At 43.9% G+C, this 16,812-nt stretch overlaps 2 protein-coding genes across 3 annotated transcripts; both read left to right on the forward strand.

Annotated features, from left to right (window-relative positions):
- Nucleotides 1–529: 529 nt before the first annotated feature.
- On the forward strand, nt 530–3,178 carry SRGN (serglycin). Its single transcript, XM_005235143.4, has 3 exons — nt 530–687; nt 2,518–2,665; nt 2,845–3,178. The coding sequence occupies exons 1-3, from the start codon at nt 597–599 to the stop codon at nt 3,056–3,058; spliced, it is 453 nt and encodes a 150-aa protein (XP_005235200.2). The 5' UTR covers nt 530–596; the 3' UTR covers nt 3,059–3,178.
- Nucleotides 3,179–3,595: 417 nt separating this feature from the next.
- VPS26A (VPS26 retromer complex component A) lies at nt 3,596–16,716 on the forward strand. 2 transcript variants are annotated; one of them, XM_055799711.1, is made up of 9 exons: nt 3,596–3,715; nt 6,893–7,042; nt 8,730–8,802; nt 11,027–11,183; nt 11,659–11,823; nt 12,292–12,398; nt 13,452–13,520; nt 14,084–14,226; nt 15,113–16,716. In XM_055799711.1, exons 1-9 carry the CDS (start codon nt 3,713–3,715, stop codon nt 15,224–15,226), a joined length of 981 nt encoding a protein of 326 aa, XP_055655686.1. In that variant the 5' UTR covers nt 3,596–3,712; the 3' UTR covers nt 15,227–16,716. The 2 variants fall into 2 exon arrangements, with proteins under 2 accessions (XP_055655686.1, XP_055655691.1); XM_055799716.1 differs by lacking the exon at nt 3,596–3,715 and adding an exon at nt 4,191–6,154.
- Nucleotides 16,717–16,812: the final 96 nt, after the last annotated feature.

A 16,812-nucleotide genomic window follows, 5' to 3' on the forward strand; every position in this document is an offset into this window, starting at 1 on the left:
CACTTTGAAAAAGAACACACAACCCTGGCATGAGATTCCAGAGGCAAGTTGCTTTTGTGGAAAAAGATTATTTCCCAGTTGGTGAAACTTGCACTGACTGCAAGCAACTGGTTCTCAACCTTCCTGATGGACTGAGGGCTCGAGGCAGGGAAAATCACTGCCAGTGCCAATGCAAAAATGCAGCAGCCTGAAAGTCGGAGACATGAAAAGCAGCTTTTTCTCTCTGGAGGAAACAGCAAATGCCCTGGAGCCCTCTGAGCATCAGGCAGGCACCGGGTGGGATGCACGCCTGGACGACGCGCTGCCGGCAGCACACACCTTCAGTCGGGCTGCTTGGTCCTGGGTTTGCTTTTCTCCTCAGGCAAAACTGGAGATGAAGGCAGTGGGGATTTTTTTTTTTTTTTTGAGTGATGAAGGCTGGGAGGTCAGAGTGCTGGGCTTTTCTGTACATGTCTCACCCCCGTCAATCAGGAAGTAGTGACGCAGGTTATGGGTTGGGTTTGAGGTTTTGGAAACCTTTTCTAAAAGTTGATCCCCTTGCCCCGTCGTATTTCTGAAGCGCGAAGCTGTGGTGAAGGCTGGTGGCGAGCGGGGGGATGCCGGCCAAAATGCAGCTGCTTATCAGATGTAACGGGAGGATTTTCCTGGCTATTTGTTTAATCCTCTTTGTGGGATACACAGCACAAGGTAAAACGGGGTGGTTGTTCTCTTGGTAATCCTCTTTCTGGGCTATGCGGTGTAGGCCAAGTAGGCAGCCTCCAAATTTTTCAAACTGACCTTCTTCTAGGGGTAATGAGATGTACTCAGAAAACCTGTTTTTCTAACATTTCATTTTCTGGAAGGGGAGTGAAAAGAAAAGTTGCTTTCTGCAAGTGGAGCATTTCTGTGTCCCTTTCCCAGCTCCTCTGAGAAAAATACTTCATCAAATACATGGCTGTATGTGTGTACATTTTTCAATTCATAGATTTCAATATATATATATTTTTAACCAGCCCTTTCACAGTGGTCCAGTTACTACTGTTATTCAGTTATGTAGCTACTGATGAAGTATGTAACAGTTCCCATGTCATAACTTCTGTTGGTCTACTTTCTTGAGGGGACAGGAAAGGAAACTAGTTGTAAGTATGAGGAAATTGAACGGTTTTTTTGGTAGAACATTGCAACATGCAGCACTAAAACAGTTAAAAGAAAATATTGATTCATGATTACTTACTCTGTGGATTTGTTTCTTGCAAGAGAGAAGTGCTTTTCAGGCAAGTAGAGTATAATTTGTCCCCAACCCAAGGCTGTGATAGTGATGGGCTTTTGTTATGTATCTACCACTCGGAGGCTGATCTTGAGGGATTATGGCCTGCTTCTTGTACATTGTTTATTTGTAAATTATTCAGCTGCAGTTGTTTATTTTTTTGCCACTTATTATTAAAAACCTTCTTAAGAATATGCTAAGAGAAGAAAATATGTATGAAAAAGGAATATGCTGAAAAAGAATCAGGAAATGATACCCATGAGATCTTTTTTCTCTTATAGAAGAGTGTAGGAGGTATCTGAAAGTCATCTAGTACATTATGGAAATATATAGGCCAATAGAGAAGTGTAATTACAGAAAGATATTCCCAAGCAACTGAGAAAAAAAATAGATGAAATGCCATCAGGGAGAGAATGAGCCAGGAGGCTTCAGAACAAATTAATTACATGAGACCAAGAGGAAGGACAAAACGCCACTGGTTTTATCTTTACTACATGATCATTATTTTGTCCTTTTGGTGTTTTTTGAATACCTGCTTTTCAGCGGCAGCTCTGATCAGGCACCTGGGGGGCACCAGCACTGAAACCGTGGGTGTGCAAAACCCCGAGTCGTGTCTAGATGCCTGAACTGTCTTTGCTACGGTGACACGCTCCGAGAGCCTGCGTAGTCCCCAGATCTGCTCCTGTGGCAGGTGGCTCCTGGCACACCTTCGGTTTCTGACCTCCCCCCCAAAACTCATCCCATTGGACTCAGAGGGGCTGTGCTGAGGCACACAAAGCCAAAGCGGAGCTGGTTCTGACCCTTGCTGAGGCCAACAGAGGAAGGGAGGGCGCTGGAGACAGCTCTCCATGGGGTGGCTTGTCCCCAGGAGATCTTGAGATACCTCCACCAGCTTTGGGGACAGCTGCAGGTGGCAGAGCCCACAGGTCTCCCACGGACGTGCCATGCCTTGAGCCAGGGATGAGCCCTGCTGTGACATTGGTGTGAGGCACTGGTTTCCCATGGGGCTTCCATTTCTAATTCCTGTGGACTTCCTGGTGCCATGTGTGAGAAGCACCAGATGCCTCTGATAGCAAAGATGTCACTTAGGGTATCAGTAGCCATTTAAAACAAGTTTTCAGGGTTAATTTAGCTTAAGGCAGTTGAGAAGTCAGGGTGACGCCAATGACTTTCTTCCACTCCTTTAAGCTTTACTAGGTGCTCATAAAGTTAATAGGTCCTGGTGAATAACGTCCTGTTCCCAGTGAATAACGCACAGCTGATTCAACCAGGTGCTCCGCTGCAGAAGGCACGGTACAAGAGGGTGAGATGCCGCCCCGACGCCTGGTCTGCTAACTGCATCGAGGAGGAGGGCCCCTGGTTCTACGTGCCCACCGGTGGAGCCAACAGGATCCTTCCTCCCATGGCAGACATGTCCCTGTAAGTTCGTTACAGAACGCGCACTGAATGTTGGCACCCAAACCACGCAGTATCCCTGCCATGACAGCCCTGCCACAGCGCGGCTCACCCGCACAGGGCAACATGAGGCTTCGGTGTGTTAAGAGAGAACAAACAAAGTAATACATTTGGAATAAACGGGCTGCCGCTCTGTGTTTCAGGATGGCGCGATACCAGGACCTGCAGGACACGTTCCCTTTGTCGGGGCCGGAGTCCGGCTCTGGGTCCGATGACATGAGGGAACGGGAGCCAGCCTCTGGGTCGGGGCTCGGGGACGGTGACAGTGTCTCCACGAGGAAGCTGCCGGTGTTCCCAGCGGGCCCGCGAGGCAGCGAGCTGCAGCAGAAGCTGACGGAGGAGGATTTGCTGCTGTAGGGTTGGAGGCATCGGCCCCCCGTGCCGCCCCCCCGCGCCCCTGCCCCGCTGCCTCACCCGGCGCAACGGCCACGGAGCGGTTTTACAGCAGCTCCAAATCAATAAAAAACTTTGCCTTGAGATCTCTGTTGCTTCTACTCGCCCCAAAAATCTTTGTTCGGGCCGAACGCGCTCTTTGGTTTCAGCAGGTGGGGCGGCCATCCCACCGCGGGGAGCGTGGGTTTTGGGGCCCTGCCCGACCTTTGTGGATGGTACCGGGGGTAGTAAGTTACAAACCGCTGCGTGGCGGGAGCCCCGGCGGGTCACGCAAACCCCGCCCGAGCGCCTGAATCCCGCAAAGGCGCTCGACGGGCGGCACCGCTCCCGCCCGCCCGCGGCGCTGCCGCCTCCCGCCCGCTAGGCGGCGCCCTCCCGCCGCGTCGCGCATGCGCTGCCCGCCCCCTCCCCCCCGCTTCGACCCCGCCCGCCCCCCGGCCGGCCCTCGGCGGGCACGAAGCGGTCGGCGGCGGCGACGGGAAGGTGGAGGGGGGGGCGGTCACGTGCGGCGGGGGGCGTGGCGTGGCGGGCTGTAAGGTCACATGACAAGGGCGCGGGCCGGGGCGGCTGGTGCTGGTGGCGCGCGGGGCGGGAGTCGGCCGCGGAGGGGCACGCACCATGGTGAGTGCGGCCGGGGCGGCCCTTACGCGGGCCGTTACCCGCGCCGTTACGCGGGCCGTTACCCGCCAACCGCCGCTCCGCGCACCCCCCGCTTGAGGCGGCGGCTCGGGCCGCTCCGGGCCGGGCTGGGCTGTGCCTGCCTCCCTCCTTCCCTCCCTCCCCACCTGTGGCGCCGTGCCGTGCCTGAGGAGAGCCGCCCCGCCCGGCGCGGTTCGCCCCCCGGTAGTCCCTCCCCTCGCCCCCGGCCCGGCCGCCGAGCGCCCGCTGCCCGCCCCCCACCCCGCCCGCCGGCCTGGCCGCCCCCTGCCCGGCCTGCGTCATGCGGCCGCGCTGCCGCCGCCGCCCGCCTCGCCCCGAGTCGCGCCGGGCCGGGGCCGCCCCCCGCCGGAGGGTCCCCGGGGAGGACGGCGAGGCGGTGCGGGCCTGGGGGGGCGGGCCGCGGGCAAAGCCCCAGGGGCCGAGATGGCGATAAACGAATGCCCGGGGTGGGTGAGCGGTTGGTATAATTTACGGATGGAGGCTGGGGATGTGCCCTGCTGCTCCCCCTCCGCGCCTGCCTTCCCCAGTACGCGGTTTTGTCACGAAACTCTGCGTCCGTGATTTCCTACACAGCTGCTGCCGGGGAGGCGTTGGGGACAGTGCGTGTGACAATCCCGGGCACGCGGGTGAGGCTTGCGGTGAGGGGTAACCAGCCCTTCGGGGCTGTGGGACAGCGGCTGCTTCGTGCTCAGCAGCCTCGGCCTAAGCACAGTGCTCGGTGTGCTGTCCTGGGTAGGTTAAAAAAACCCCAAAACAAGTCTTTTAAAGGATCAGCTAGATCAATGCACTTCAGGTTTCTGAAGCGTGTGGATTCCTTAATGTGTCTCTATCTCTATTGGATACGAAGAAGCTTTTCAAGGCTCTGTCTGAAGCTGAGGCTGGGATTTCTGCACCATTTATCAGCTGCTGGGAGTCCTGCAAGTCCTTTAGTACGGCTATAACACATAAGGATGGAATGCAGATTGATTTTCATCCTGATGTAGCAAAATCTTCAGCGTCTGTCTTTTGCACGAAATCAGGAATGTAGCCTAGCGTTTGGCCAGCTTCTGAAGGCCCTAGTTCTCTGTCTTAATTTTTTAAGCTGTAATATAAGCCATATGATGGTTTCTTAAAATACTTCTTGTTTTGCATAGCTTCCCCGCAGCAGTGTCTTCAGTAGCAACTGGAGGACATACCAGCTGTTTATTTCTTTATTCCATATGTTCTTGTCGTCTTTGGATGAGCTCATGGCTAGTCTCTAAGGGGTAAAGTTGAAATACTCATGCAGTGTCTTAAGAAGCCACGTGTTACCAATGTTAGGTCTGGCTGACTTTTAAATGATGGTACAGTTTCATAATTTGGAAGGCGCTGTGAGAGCATCTTGTATAATGTTTGCTTAAAGGAAACGTGCTTCCTAGTTTGGGGGGTGGTGGGGAAAGTATAACGCCATTCTGGAAAACAAGTACAGTTTCTAAGGAAAAAATACAGGCATGCTCGAAAGTAACTTCTGTAACAGTTTTAAATAGTTTCAACAAGAATTCCAAGTCTTTAGACTTTCTTCTTTCTCTCTTCCCCACTCCCCAGGAGCCTAAAATCAAGAATGGTTGTAGTGTACAGTCACTAAAAACCAAACAAACAAATTCTTGTTTCAGCAGTTAATGTGAATATATGCTTGGCAGAGACTTCAATCTTATATTTGACTGCCTTGTTAGTCATCTGCTTCTGTTTTCCTCTGAGAATGTGAAGCAGGTATAACTAGGTTTCAGTTAGTTATATGCATCTTTGTGGATTGGACTAGGGCTGCTTGCTATCTGGGTAAGTACAAAGTCAGCTTAGTCTTGTGTGAATTGCTGTTTTATGGCTCAGGCTCACACTGTGCTTGCCTTGTAGAGGTAAGCAAAAAGTCACTCAAGAGTTGCTACTGTGAAGCAGTAGCGTTCAGATCAAACTTTCTTCCAGACCTTCTGTGATTAATGCTACATTTCAAACTTCAGGTCCCCAGAATGTCTTGCAATGTGTTCTTACTCAGGTTTTGATACTAAATTGGTAAAGTGAGAATGTGTTTCATGTGTACCACATTAATGTAGTTGAATGGATGCTGTCGTTGCGAACACAGTGTAATTTCTCCAAAAGAACCAAAAATCGCATTGAATTAGTGGTTTCTGCTTTGGTACATCAAAGCAGGTTAGTGCCTAAGTCTTAGGAGGAAACATTGGCTTTTGTGCTAACCCTGTAGGGTTTCCTACAGAGCCACTAATATGTTTTGCAGATTCTTGTAAGAATGTTTGTGGAAGGTCAAAGGATGATCTCTCCTAGTTTCTTGTGTTTGGTGCCAGTCAAAAGTTCGTGCCTAGGGAATGTTGTAAGGTGAGGACAGGCATTTGATGCTCATAAGGATTGGTGCCTGGAGCAGTATTACAGGTAAACTTGTAACATCCACTCTGTCTGATGGTAGAGTTGTGTAGCTAAGGTAGATTGTATGAAGAACTGCTGCCTCTTGAACCTGCTAGAGCTCTCTTTGTTTGCTAAGAGGACTATGAGGTGCAGGAGTAGAGAGCAAATAAAAGTCCCTGTTCCCCTTCACCAACCATGAGGATGCCTTGTATTATATCCCCTGTTGTTTCTTTTCACCCTGCTTTGTTACTCCTTTTACTTCTGATCATCCTTGTTACTGCTGTTTATGGGGTAAGTTATAGTGGGTGTAAGCAATAATAAGCAATTCTTTGGTATGTGTAATATCTTGAATCCTAACCTAGATGGAATAAATTTGTCAGAAATATTGTTTAAGTGAAACCAGGGATTGGAAACTTTGCAGTGATAGAAACCAAAGTTGTGCTTGCAAAGCTAATGTTCTAAATACTTGGTAGTATTGTATTGTAGTGTAGCAGTAATAATGGTAATTATGCTGTGTACTTTTTAATAAACATCATATTTTTAAGAGCTGTTGCTGCTTCTTACTGACCTGATCTCAATTATTTGCTAGATGAACAGCTGTCTCTTTTCTTTGCTCTTTCTTTGGTCTCTAATACATAATGGCTTTATAACTTCATGGGAGTACAGGTGTTTTTCCCCAGTGTATAGTGTACAGCTGCAAGTAGATACCACATATAAAATGGTGTGTCCACTGTGTAGTAATTTATGTTAATTTTGTTATTCCAGAGTTTTCTTGGAGGCCTTTTTGTTCCTGTTTGCGAGATTGATGTTATTCTTAATGATGCTGAAACACGAAAACCAGCAGAAATCAAAACAGAAGATGGTAAAGTAGAAAAGCATTTTCTCTTCTATGATGGAGAATCCGTTTCGGGAAAGGTAATGCTTTTATTTCAAGTGACTATTAATTACTGCACTGATTCTGGCATGCAGATGTGTGTAGGAAGCTGAATAAAAAACTGATATAAGAAGAGCTGCGATTTCAGCTTGTGTTGTTATTCAAAGGAAATGCTTTTCCTATATATGGTTGTCTTAACCTTAGTCATTCAGGCAACTGATAAACCTGAATGTTTTGATTAGTAGCTGCTTGTTTCTGGTCATCTTGTATTTATGAATAGGCTTTTTGTGCAACCACGTGCAATCCTGTTCTTGTTTCCGACAAGAAAACTGTTCCAAACTGGATCCCCCAGCTTTCCCTTCTTGAACTCCAAAATCCACAGCCCAGCATGTGTAACAGTAATTGTTGGCTGGTGACCTGCTTTGCATGCCTGAAGCTAAGCCTTGTGTTTTATGCCCTGAAGTGGTTTCTGGGATTGCGTCAGAGGAGCAACATAGGAAGTTCAGCTGGCTGCTGAGTCAACAAGAGTTTTTCTTGGGGGGCGGGGGGGGGAATAAAATTCTTACTACCAGAAGGATTTCTATACTATCTATATTGCACCTAGGAACTCCTTGCTGTCTGATTTTACTAGAGCTATTCTTCCTCTCTGACTACTTCTGTTATGATTCACTTTTCTTCCAAAACACTTGAGCCAGGTATTGGGTTCTGAGATTGACTTCTAAATACCTGCTTTGATCTTCACGGTCCTGTTGTTACTGGACATCTTCCTGTTCTTAAGATATCTTCTCATGCTAAGATCTTGGTCCTCTAGAAAGATCCTGTCAGTGACATGAAAATACCAGAAGGTGAGCCTCAAACTCAGGAAACTGTGAGAACTAGCTTTTGTATGCTCACTGGCCTGAGTGCTTCTCACTTGTATCGGCAACATCTGAGAGGTACCTGAGGAGTTTTGGTGGGATGCACAGTGGGATGAGGTCTGGAAGACCAGTAATTTATTGGACAACTTCCCTCTACCTCTCTTCTTTTCACCACAAAGATGGATTGTTCAAGTGGTTTACTTCCTATTCTGATGTCAACGATGTACTGGATTTTAAGGTACAGGAATTGCTCCTGTCATCACTGCCTCATAAGAAAGCATTACATATGCTTAATATTTACATATTTTCATAGGAAGTAACCTTATGGAATCTCTTCTTGTGAGGTGAGGTCTGTTTGTGAGAATCAAATTCACAAATGAAGGTCTTGATAGTAGGTTTCATTATCTGTTACTTTGCATTGACTTCTCTAACAGCAGTACTTAGCTATCTGCTGGGGAAGGGACTTAAGTTTGGTTGATTCCAAAGGAACACCTCTCATGGCAGTGCTTTTTTGGACTGTCAGAAGATGCTTTGAAGCTCTCTGCCTTCAGAGATGGTGAGAGGGTCGCGACTGGCTTATGTGAACTCTGCTTAAGCTCTGGCTTGGATTCTTAACTTTGGGACTCAAAAGTTTCCAACTTAGTTATTAAATTCAGCCTCACAGATTATTAGATTTTTCTTAAATGCTTTAGTGGTGCTTTGGTAATGCTTAATTTTTTAATCAGCTGTTTGATTTGGTTGCTTTCAAGCTCGGGTAGTGCTTTTGAGAAGAGGTCTCAGTTTTCATAGGCATGTAGTAATATGTTTTTTACTGAGATCATGTATTAGAGTGAAAGTGTTGAAAAAATTAATTTTTTTTTTGCCTTGATAGGTGAACATCTCCTTTAAACATGGGAAGAGACTAGAGCACCAAGGAATTAGAATTGAATTTGTAGGACAAATTGGTGAGTTTAAGCTATTTAAGTTAAAGCTATAAAGTTAGGTGCCTGTGGTTTATGGAACCTGGCGCTTGTGACTGTCAGCATTTTGGCTCAAACATTGCTACCTGATTGGGTTAGTGGATGATAAGTGCCAAAGGAAGATTGTATCCTCCTTATTTTAATGCAAGTGATGTACTAATTTGTGCTAGTCAGAGGTCATTGGGGGGGAAGTTGTGTACATATAAAGGAGAACTGGGATGGTGAGTATTTAGTCTGCCTCAGACCTGTTAAAAGCTTGAATCACTAGAGATTTCTGAAAACTGAACTTGTGGTCTTTAATTCTGGCTCTGAAAGAAAAGAGGCATAGAAAAGAAATGATGGGGCAGCCTATAGCAAAATACTTCTAAAAATTCTGTGTTGGTTGGCTTTCTAAAACCTAGCTTTAAGCTGTTAAAATAAACCAGTATTGGTGCTTCAGAGGTTTTCTGTGCTTTTTAGCAAGATAATATGGTATTGACATTAAAAATGTAATTTTCTTATAACTGTATCTAAGGCTGGTCAGATTTGAACTGTGAAGAGTCTTGATCACATCTAACTTCTTACCTGTCAAGGTAATCTCTCTGCATCCTTAGGCTGATGCTAAAATTTCTTCCCTGTCTGTTAGAGGGCTGTTTGCATTATTGTCCCCCTTGGAAGTAGTTCTTCAAGTTTCAGCCTCGTACAATCAACCTTGATTGGAATTTCACAAATTCTCTGTTTCTGATCAGTCAGTAGGCTCGGCTACCCTGTGTCTGAAATGTTATGAGCAGATATGGCTGAGTACTGACACCTGCGGCTTTATTCTTTGAGGTTTTGATCAGTGGGGTTGTAAAAGCAAACCTCCAGAATAAAACAGCAGTGTGATGCATTTGAGGCATTTAGAGATGGGGAGAAAAAAATAGAGCTCAGGTATGTCAGTTTAATTTAGTCTGTTGTCTTTTAATAGCTGTACAGGCTGTTCTTCGCCTACTCTGATGTATAAATTTTATTCTCTGAATGACTTTGATATAGTGTTTCTGGGGCTTTTTCTGTTGTGCTACTGTTTAGAAGTCTTCAGAGTTAAGCAGAAGTGCTTTAAGTTGCTGCTTTTTGCACTTGTCCATGTTTTCTTGTATTCTTTCAGGTTTTAATATTGTAATACAAAAAGCATTCCAGTAGTGCCATCTGTCTCTGTGCTTGGAAACTAGTTCCAGCTGCATGTTAAAGACTTATTCTAAACCGACCCTTCAGACTCCAACTTTTCTGACTGGCACAAAAAGTATTGGATATGCAACAGTAAATAAATTTTGTATTGTATAAATGCTTGTCATAACAAACAAAGTACTTCTGTATTTTTGTAGTCGTATTAGAAAACAAGCAATTACTAGTTAGCATCAGTTTCTACCAAACTGGCAATGATAAACTGTGGAGTTGGTGTGTTTAGTTGTTCTGTTCTCTTCTGAAAAGCTTCAGTCTGTGTAAAATCAACTATCACTGATATTTTCAGTTGTGAATTGTAGAGAAGCTTGGTTTTATGTACAGAAGTGTTCGAATTTTTTTATGGTAATGTTAATTTTTCCTGACTTCCTAAGTTTTTATCTTGGTGAGAATTGCATGACATGTATTTAGGGATGAATAATAGTGACACTGGTCTGGGGACAGGAGATGCTGTTGCTGTGAAACTGCTGTGTCTATGCTTATGTGTTGAGGACTTGTTTCCAAATCACTGACTTAGACCAGTGATTGTAATAAGCCATTTGATTGTAGACGAGTAGTAATAATAAGCCATTTGATATGTGTTGTTAATTTGTGGGAGACCAGCTGGGATCACTGGCCTGTTCTGAATGAGCCAGTCTTGATGTTGCTTAAAGGATTTTGTCCCTTCAGCAATAAATGCTGGAAGCCAAAATCAGGCAATGGTAATTACGGAAAATGCAAGGCAAGAAGTACTTATTAAGGCTAACTAAACTGTCATTAAAAAAAGATGCTGTACTAGTGAAGCTTCAAATATGTGTCCTGTTTGTTGCAGTTAGCTCTTTAGGAATGCTTACTATGTTGCTGAAACTGAAGATAACTTTGACAGACTGGATAAAACAATTGGTCAAATAGATGTAACTTAAATCAAATTATTTGCTTCTGTTGTCCTCTCCCACCTGCTCCTGCTGAATTAGAGGCAGTTTTGTTTGCTAAAAATAAACACTGAAATATGTTTTCCTTTCTTCAACTTTAGAACTCTTCAATGACAAAAGCAACACCCATGAATTCGTAAACTTGGTGAAAGAACTGGCCTTACCTGGAGAACTGACCCAAAGCAGAAGCTATGACTTTGAATTCATGCAGGTTGAAAAGCCATATGAATCCTACATTGGTGCCAACGTCAGACTGAGGTTTGTAACTGTGAAGCCTTCTCCTCCTCTGCAGAAAATACATAATTTAGCAATTTTGCTGCCTGCTCCCCCATCTTCCTCCTTTTGGAATTCAAATCAGACATGTAACAGCTGGTAGCTAGCGTGCCTTGATTTGAGTTGTTGAGATTGTATTATTTAGAGATCAGGATTTTCTGCTTTGTTTGGAATTGCTCAGTGTTGTTTGTGTAGCTAAAATTCTTTTAGTTCAATCAAGGGAAGATAGTCCATGTCTCTCCTCTAAAAAAGAAAACCCCAAAACAAACCACAACCAAACAAAACGCCCCCCCACTTCTATCTGTGTGTTTTGTCTTGTATTTTGGTGTCTTATTCTTTTCTGCTTCATCTTATGAGAATGTACTCTTGTCTTTCAAAGAATACCTGTACTTCAGAACATAAGGGCTTTTACTTAGGCTATTCTGAATAATTAGGGCTAACTTGGTGGCTTCCTTCCTAGGTATTTTCTGAAAGTGACAATAGTGAGACGGCTGTCAGACTTGGTGAAAGAATATGATCTGATTGTTCACCAGCTTGCTACGTACCCAGATGTAAACAACTCCATTAAAATGGAAGTAGGCATTGAAGACTGTCTTCATATAGAGTTTGAATACAATAAGTCAAAGTAAGTGTCACTTAGAATAAACCATATTCTGGTAAATATATCAGGAAAAAGGGCAGAGTACATAATATTTGATGAACAACCTTGGCATCTGGAGTCTTAAAATGTAAAGCAACATGTTCAATGAGTATTGTGTTGGGCTGTTTGGTTACTAATTATACAGTGGGTGGCCTTTTTTGAGGAATACTTATCTATTCTGCCTTTAGTACTAATAGGAAAGGCACTAGCAAATATCTAAGGCTTGATTTCTGCATTTAAGCTTTTTTATTATAACTATAGTACTTACTTTACTAATACTGTGATGATGGAAGGGTGCTAATTGTACAGGTCTGGCTGATGTGCTTAGCTTAGTGGGGAAGTAACCTCCAAGTAGTCAACAGGCAGATAAGGTAACTGCCTGTATAATTTGTACTCAAGAAGGTGTAAAAGCTGTGTTTCTTTAATGAAAACACCTGTTCTGTTCCTTTAAAGGTATCACTTAAAGGATGTGATTGTTGGAAAAATTTATTTCCTCTTAGTGAGAATAAAAATTCAGCATATGGAGTTGCAGCTGATCAAAAAGGAGATTACTGGAATTGGTAAGAGAAGCAAAGTCCAAGAGAAATGGCAGCTTGTGTGCTGGTTGAGCCTTTTGCAAACCCAGAGAGTGCAGCTTTGGCTAAACTAGTGTTCCATGTGCTTCTTTCTCACTGGTGTTTGACTGCTGTTTAAATTTCATGCTTTGGTAATCATACTTAGCAACATTGTTGGTCTGTAGCATTGTTCTGGGATTGTAACTGTTAGGCTAGCTTCACAAATGCAAACCCTTGTAAATGGAACTTGGGCATAAATATGCAGCAGCTTAATCAGCCTTGATAATGAACAAAGGAAAAGGTGTAAAATGCATCCTGAAGATCCTCTTGTCTCAGCAGAGATTAGCTGGTAAAATGGGCTTGGTAAAGGTTAGCATGAATGTCTCGTGTTCTAGAAATGTGGCGTTTTCAGTCAGCCTCAAACTGATAAGATGGAAATATCAAGAGGCTTTGAAGCAGAAACAGCCTGGAACTAGGAAGGCAGTAAGAGGCTGTGTGTGGCTTGTGACTTCATTCCCCAGTGGCTGGGCCCCTAGTGAGTTGCTTGTGTGGGTAATGAGAAAGCTGCCGTAGCAATAGAGGAATGGCAGAAAGCTCTGCTTTATTATTGGCTTTTGTGCCTAATTTAGGCACTCTGGTTTCTTCATCCTAGGCCCCGGAGAAAGGTGACCCTTGGGTTGGGTGATAACCCTTTAGGTTTCTAGTCTGATCATGGCGTAGCAGTATGAATTGCTGGCACAGCCCACCAAATAGAAGGGTTTCACAAGTCCTACCCTGCCATGCTTGTCCCTTATTTAAAGCCTGCATACCCAGGGCTCCTTTGAAGCACTGGCTGCTGACTCTTCTGTGTCAGCATGGGAAGGAGAGACTAAGAAATAGATGCTCTGCCTCAGAGAGGGTTTTTCTTGCTTTAGCTGTGTGTAACTCGTATGCAAGACAAAGGCAGAAATTTCAGTGTTGCGTAATTTAAATTCTGCAGAGTAGGAATTGCTATGATAAAGCTTTGTAAATGTTTAAAATTGCAGCGTGTGTTCTCACAGTGAAAACTTGTTTCACCAGGACCCAGTACCACAACAGAGACTGAAACCATTGCAAAGTATGAAATCATGGATGGTGCACCAGTTAAAGGTAAATAACTGTGCTTGTTTTAAAGGGTAAGCACTTTGAGTTAAAATTTTATTAAAAAAAAGTCTGGAGGAGAAGAGATTACATGTATAAATTTTTCTTGGCGAAACCACTTAGCCTTAGGTGGCTGAAATGATAGTGGATTTTCCTATTTGAAGCAGGCATTTATATTGACTTGGGGAATTTCACTTGGTAAATCTTACCCTTATTTACCACTGGAAATGTTACAGCCAATGCTTTTATGTCTTTGCCTCAAACCTGACTCCATGGTGTAGACTAGCTCTAGAGATTTCAAGATCCTTTTGTCTTGCCTGGCTACCATGCTTCCACTGAGGAAGTGTTCCCACTCTTGGTATCACACTTGCCTGTGAGCTCAGTGTTATGTTGGTGATGTTTTGTGGTGGTGGTGGTGTTTTGTTTGGTGTATTTTTGTTGGGTTTTTTTTCCTTTAACCAAGGAAAGGACGCAGACACTGCTTGGGAAATTGCCTTTATTTTGCATGTCTTCTGAACCTACATTAATGCCATTCAGTTTTAAGGAACTAATTGAAACTTTCTTTTCTTAAGGTGAATCAATTCCTATAAGACTGTTCTTAGCAGGCTATGACCCAACTCCAACAATGAGGGATGTGAACAAAAAATTTTCCGTGAGGTACTTCTTAAATCTAGTGCTTGTGGATGAAGAAGACAGACGATACTTCAAACAGCAGGTATGGTTTATAGGAATCTTGTTGCAGAATTACCTAGGCTCTTGTACATGCTGCTTTGAATGTTTGGCATGTTAGAAGCCACCTGTGCTTCATGTATGGCATAAGCATTTCTGCTGGCAAGTGTATTGGAAGCTGTATAGAAAATGTTAGCTTGCAAAAAGGAGCCAAGGGATTTGATGGATACTGTTTCAGCAAGGATAGGACCTCAGTGCCATAAACAACCTTGCATTGTGAATATCCAGGCAAAATGCTTTGTGTGTAAAATGAGCTACAGGTGCATTTGCTTGCTTGCTTTCTTTTGCAGATAATTTCCCCTCCCAGCATTAGCCCAGGTTCAGTTAGGTTCAGAATTGCAGAACTGTAATAAGGTCTAAGGTGTTTGGCCAAAAACAAAAGTTGAGGTCATGCTGAGGAAAGGAATAGCAAAAAGGCTCACTGAAATCAAGCTGTGTGGATTAGATGAGAATCTTCCCTTTGAAGAATAGACAAGGCAGTATAATTAAGGAAAACAAAAGGCAAATGGAACATACAGTGGCTATGATGGGCTTTGGATTTTGAGAAAAGGAGGAAGAAGTTGCTCTTGAACCCTTTAATACTATCAAAGTTGGGAGTAGAGTTGTTTAGGAAGAGGTGACTGGTCAAGGTTGATAAAGGTAACTAAATTAGACTTTAACTAAGCGTAGACTTAATTTTCATCTTTCTGTTACTTTCCATGTGTACTGCACTGTTCTGTAAGTAATGGGAGGAGGTGCAGAGTTTTTTGTGGTGTGGGGTTTTTTTTTTCCTTCTTTTTCCAAAAGTCTTTGTCTATCAGGAACTTCACATACTTGATGCTGCTGGTTTAATGGTACATGGTGGTTTCAAAAGTGTTTTATTCCTCAAACAGGAAATAATTTTATGGAGAAAAGCTCCTGAGAAGCTGAGGAAACAACGGACAAACTTTCACCAGCGATTTGAATCTCCGGAATCACAAGCATCTGCTGAGCAACCTGAAATGTGAACTGGTATAAGGTGAAAAACTTTGCAATGCTTCAGCAGGTTAAAGGTGGCAGCAGCCTGTGGGAAAAGAAGGCCAAAATTCCCATTACGACTGTCTTCCTTCATCTTGCAGTGCTGCATTTACCATACTACTAAAGCGTTCTTCAGTTAAACATTCAAGTATGTATATACATTTAAAATAAAGTGCTTTCTCAAACACTGGAACTTTCTTAAGCTACTATTTTATACTGCACATTTACTTTTATTTGATAATGTTATATGCACTTGGGTATGCATAAGCTTAAATCTGGTTATTTCCATGCATGGTAGGCTGGCATATTTGATTTTGCTGATCACCTGTACAGTGTAGACTAAAGCATTTCCCTTCTCTCATGTTGTTTATTGCATGTTTCTTTCCAATGTTGCTTATTTGCATTTGTTTTGTTTTGAAACTACAGTAAGACACAACTGACTAAATCACACTAAAAATCGAGGTTTATGGTGAACTGGTCCTAAAGACTTCTAATTACTACATTAGACAGGGTTTAACAAACTGCATGTATATGCACTGTGAATATGGTAACTGTGGAGCCTTCAGACACCTTACCAAGGTTTCTAAGAAGCTTTGAATCTGTCAGTAGCAAAGAACGTTAGGAAGCATCTTTGCCCTCCCTCCCCCAGTTTTCTCTGCCATACTTCTCCAAGCCTTTCATGCGAGTCACTCCTGACTTTTGGGGGTTTGTTGCCCTGTAACTAGTGACTGTAGAGATGTTGTCATGATTTCACTTTCAGGTGGTGAGTGGGTAAAGCATTTGAACATAATTATCCCTTATTGATGAAATAAATGCTGGTAACATTGATTATTTTGCAAATACATGAAACTATGTGGTTCCTCCTGGCTTCATGCTTCCGCTGTCTTCACAGTCTGTCTCTTCACTGTCCTGGCAGGAGGCACAGCGTCCTCAAAGGACACCCTCTGCCTACTCCACCTGGGCCTGCTACAAGGGCAAACAAGCTTTTTGTGGTCTGCTGGAAAGATATTTTGAAGCCAGGCAGGCCTTAAAACTGCTAGAAGCTTGTCAGAGGCAGCAGATCGTTTGTCTTAATCATCTCGTATGCATTTAGTGTATGAAGAAATAGCTTAAAGGGGTTAGCCTTCACCCGCTCGCAACTGAGCGTGTCCTCTGTTACCTGGTGTGTGGCTTGGGTGTGAGGCGAGGCCTGCTGTGTGGAAGGCTACTTGCACTTGTAGTTCACTTGGCCTTTAAACCAAGACTTCTCAACTCTGGTGCAAGTGTCATTGGTAACCTTACTTTATGAGTAAGTAAATAATTGAATTACATTTCTGTAAGAACTGTTTTATTACTGTGGCACTTTGATAAAGCAGACCAAGACTCTGTACTTTATGCTGGTATACTTCTAACGCGGCTATCTTTGAATGAGAGCAAATTTAACTTCCTCATGTAAGTGCCTGTTCAGAAATTCAAAGAATAAAGTGAAAAAAGCCAAATATTTTCATGGTCACTTGCATGTTGTGATTCCAAGAGGTTTTGAAAACGTGATTGTATTTAACCAGCCTCAGATTGTGCAACCATGTATAATAAACGG

This window comes from Falco peregrinus, chromosome 1 (genome assembly GCF_023634155.1).
Source record: "Falco peregrinus isolate bFalPer1 chromosome 1, bFalPer1.pri, whole genome shotgun sequence".
NCBI lineage: Eukaryota > Metazoa > Chordata > Aves > Falconiformes > Falconidae > Falco > Falco peregrinus.

Excerpts from the sequence above, each read along its gene's own strand:
- SRGN (XM_005235143.4), top strand. The coding sequence starts at position 597 with ATGCCGGCCAAAATGCAGCTGCTTATCAGATGTAACGGGAGGATTTTC. Across the intron at positions 688-2,517 it reads TGTGGGATACACAGCACAAG|GTGCTCCGCTGCAGAAGGCA; the intron begins GTAAAACGGGGT and ends TGATTCAACCAG. Across the intron at positions 2,666-2,844 it reads CCCATGGCAGACATGTCCCT|GATGGCGCGATACCAGGACC; the intron begins GTAAGTTCGTTA and ends TCTGTGTTTCAG.
- VPS26A (XM_055799711.1), top strand. Across the intron at positions 8,803-11,026 it reads TGAATTTGTAGGACAAATTG|AACTCTTCAATGACAAAAGC; the intron begins GTGAGTTTAAGC and ends CTTCAACTTTAG. Across the intron at positions 12,399-13,451 it reads AAAGGAGATTACTGGAATTG|GACCCAGTACCACAACAGAG; the intron begins GTAAGAGAAGCA and ends TTGTTTCACCAG.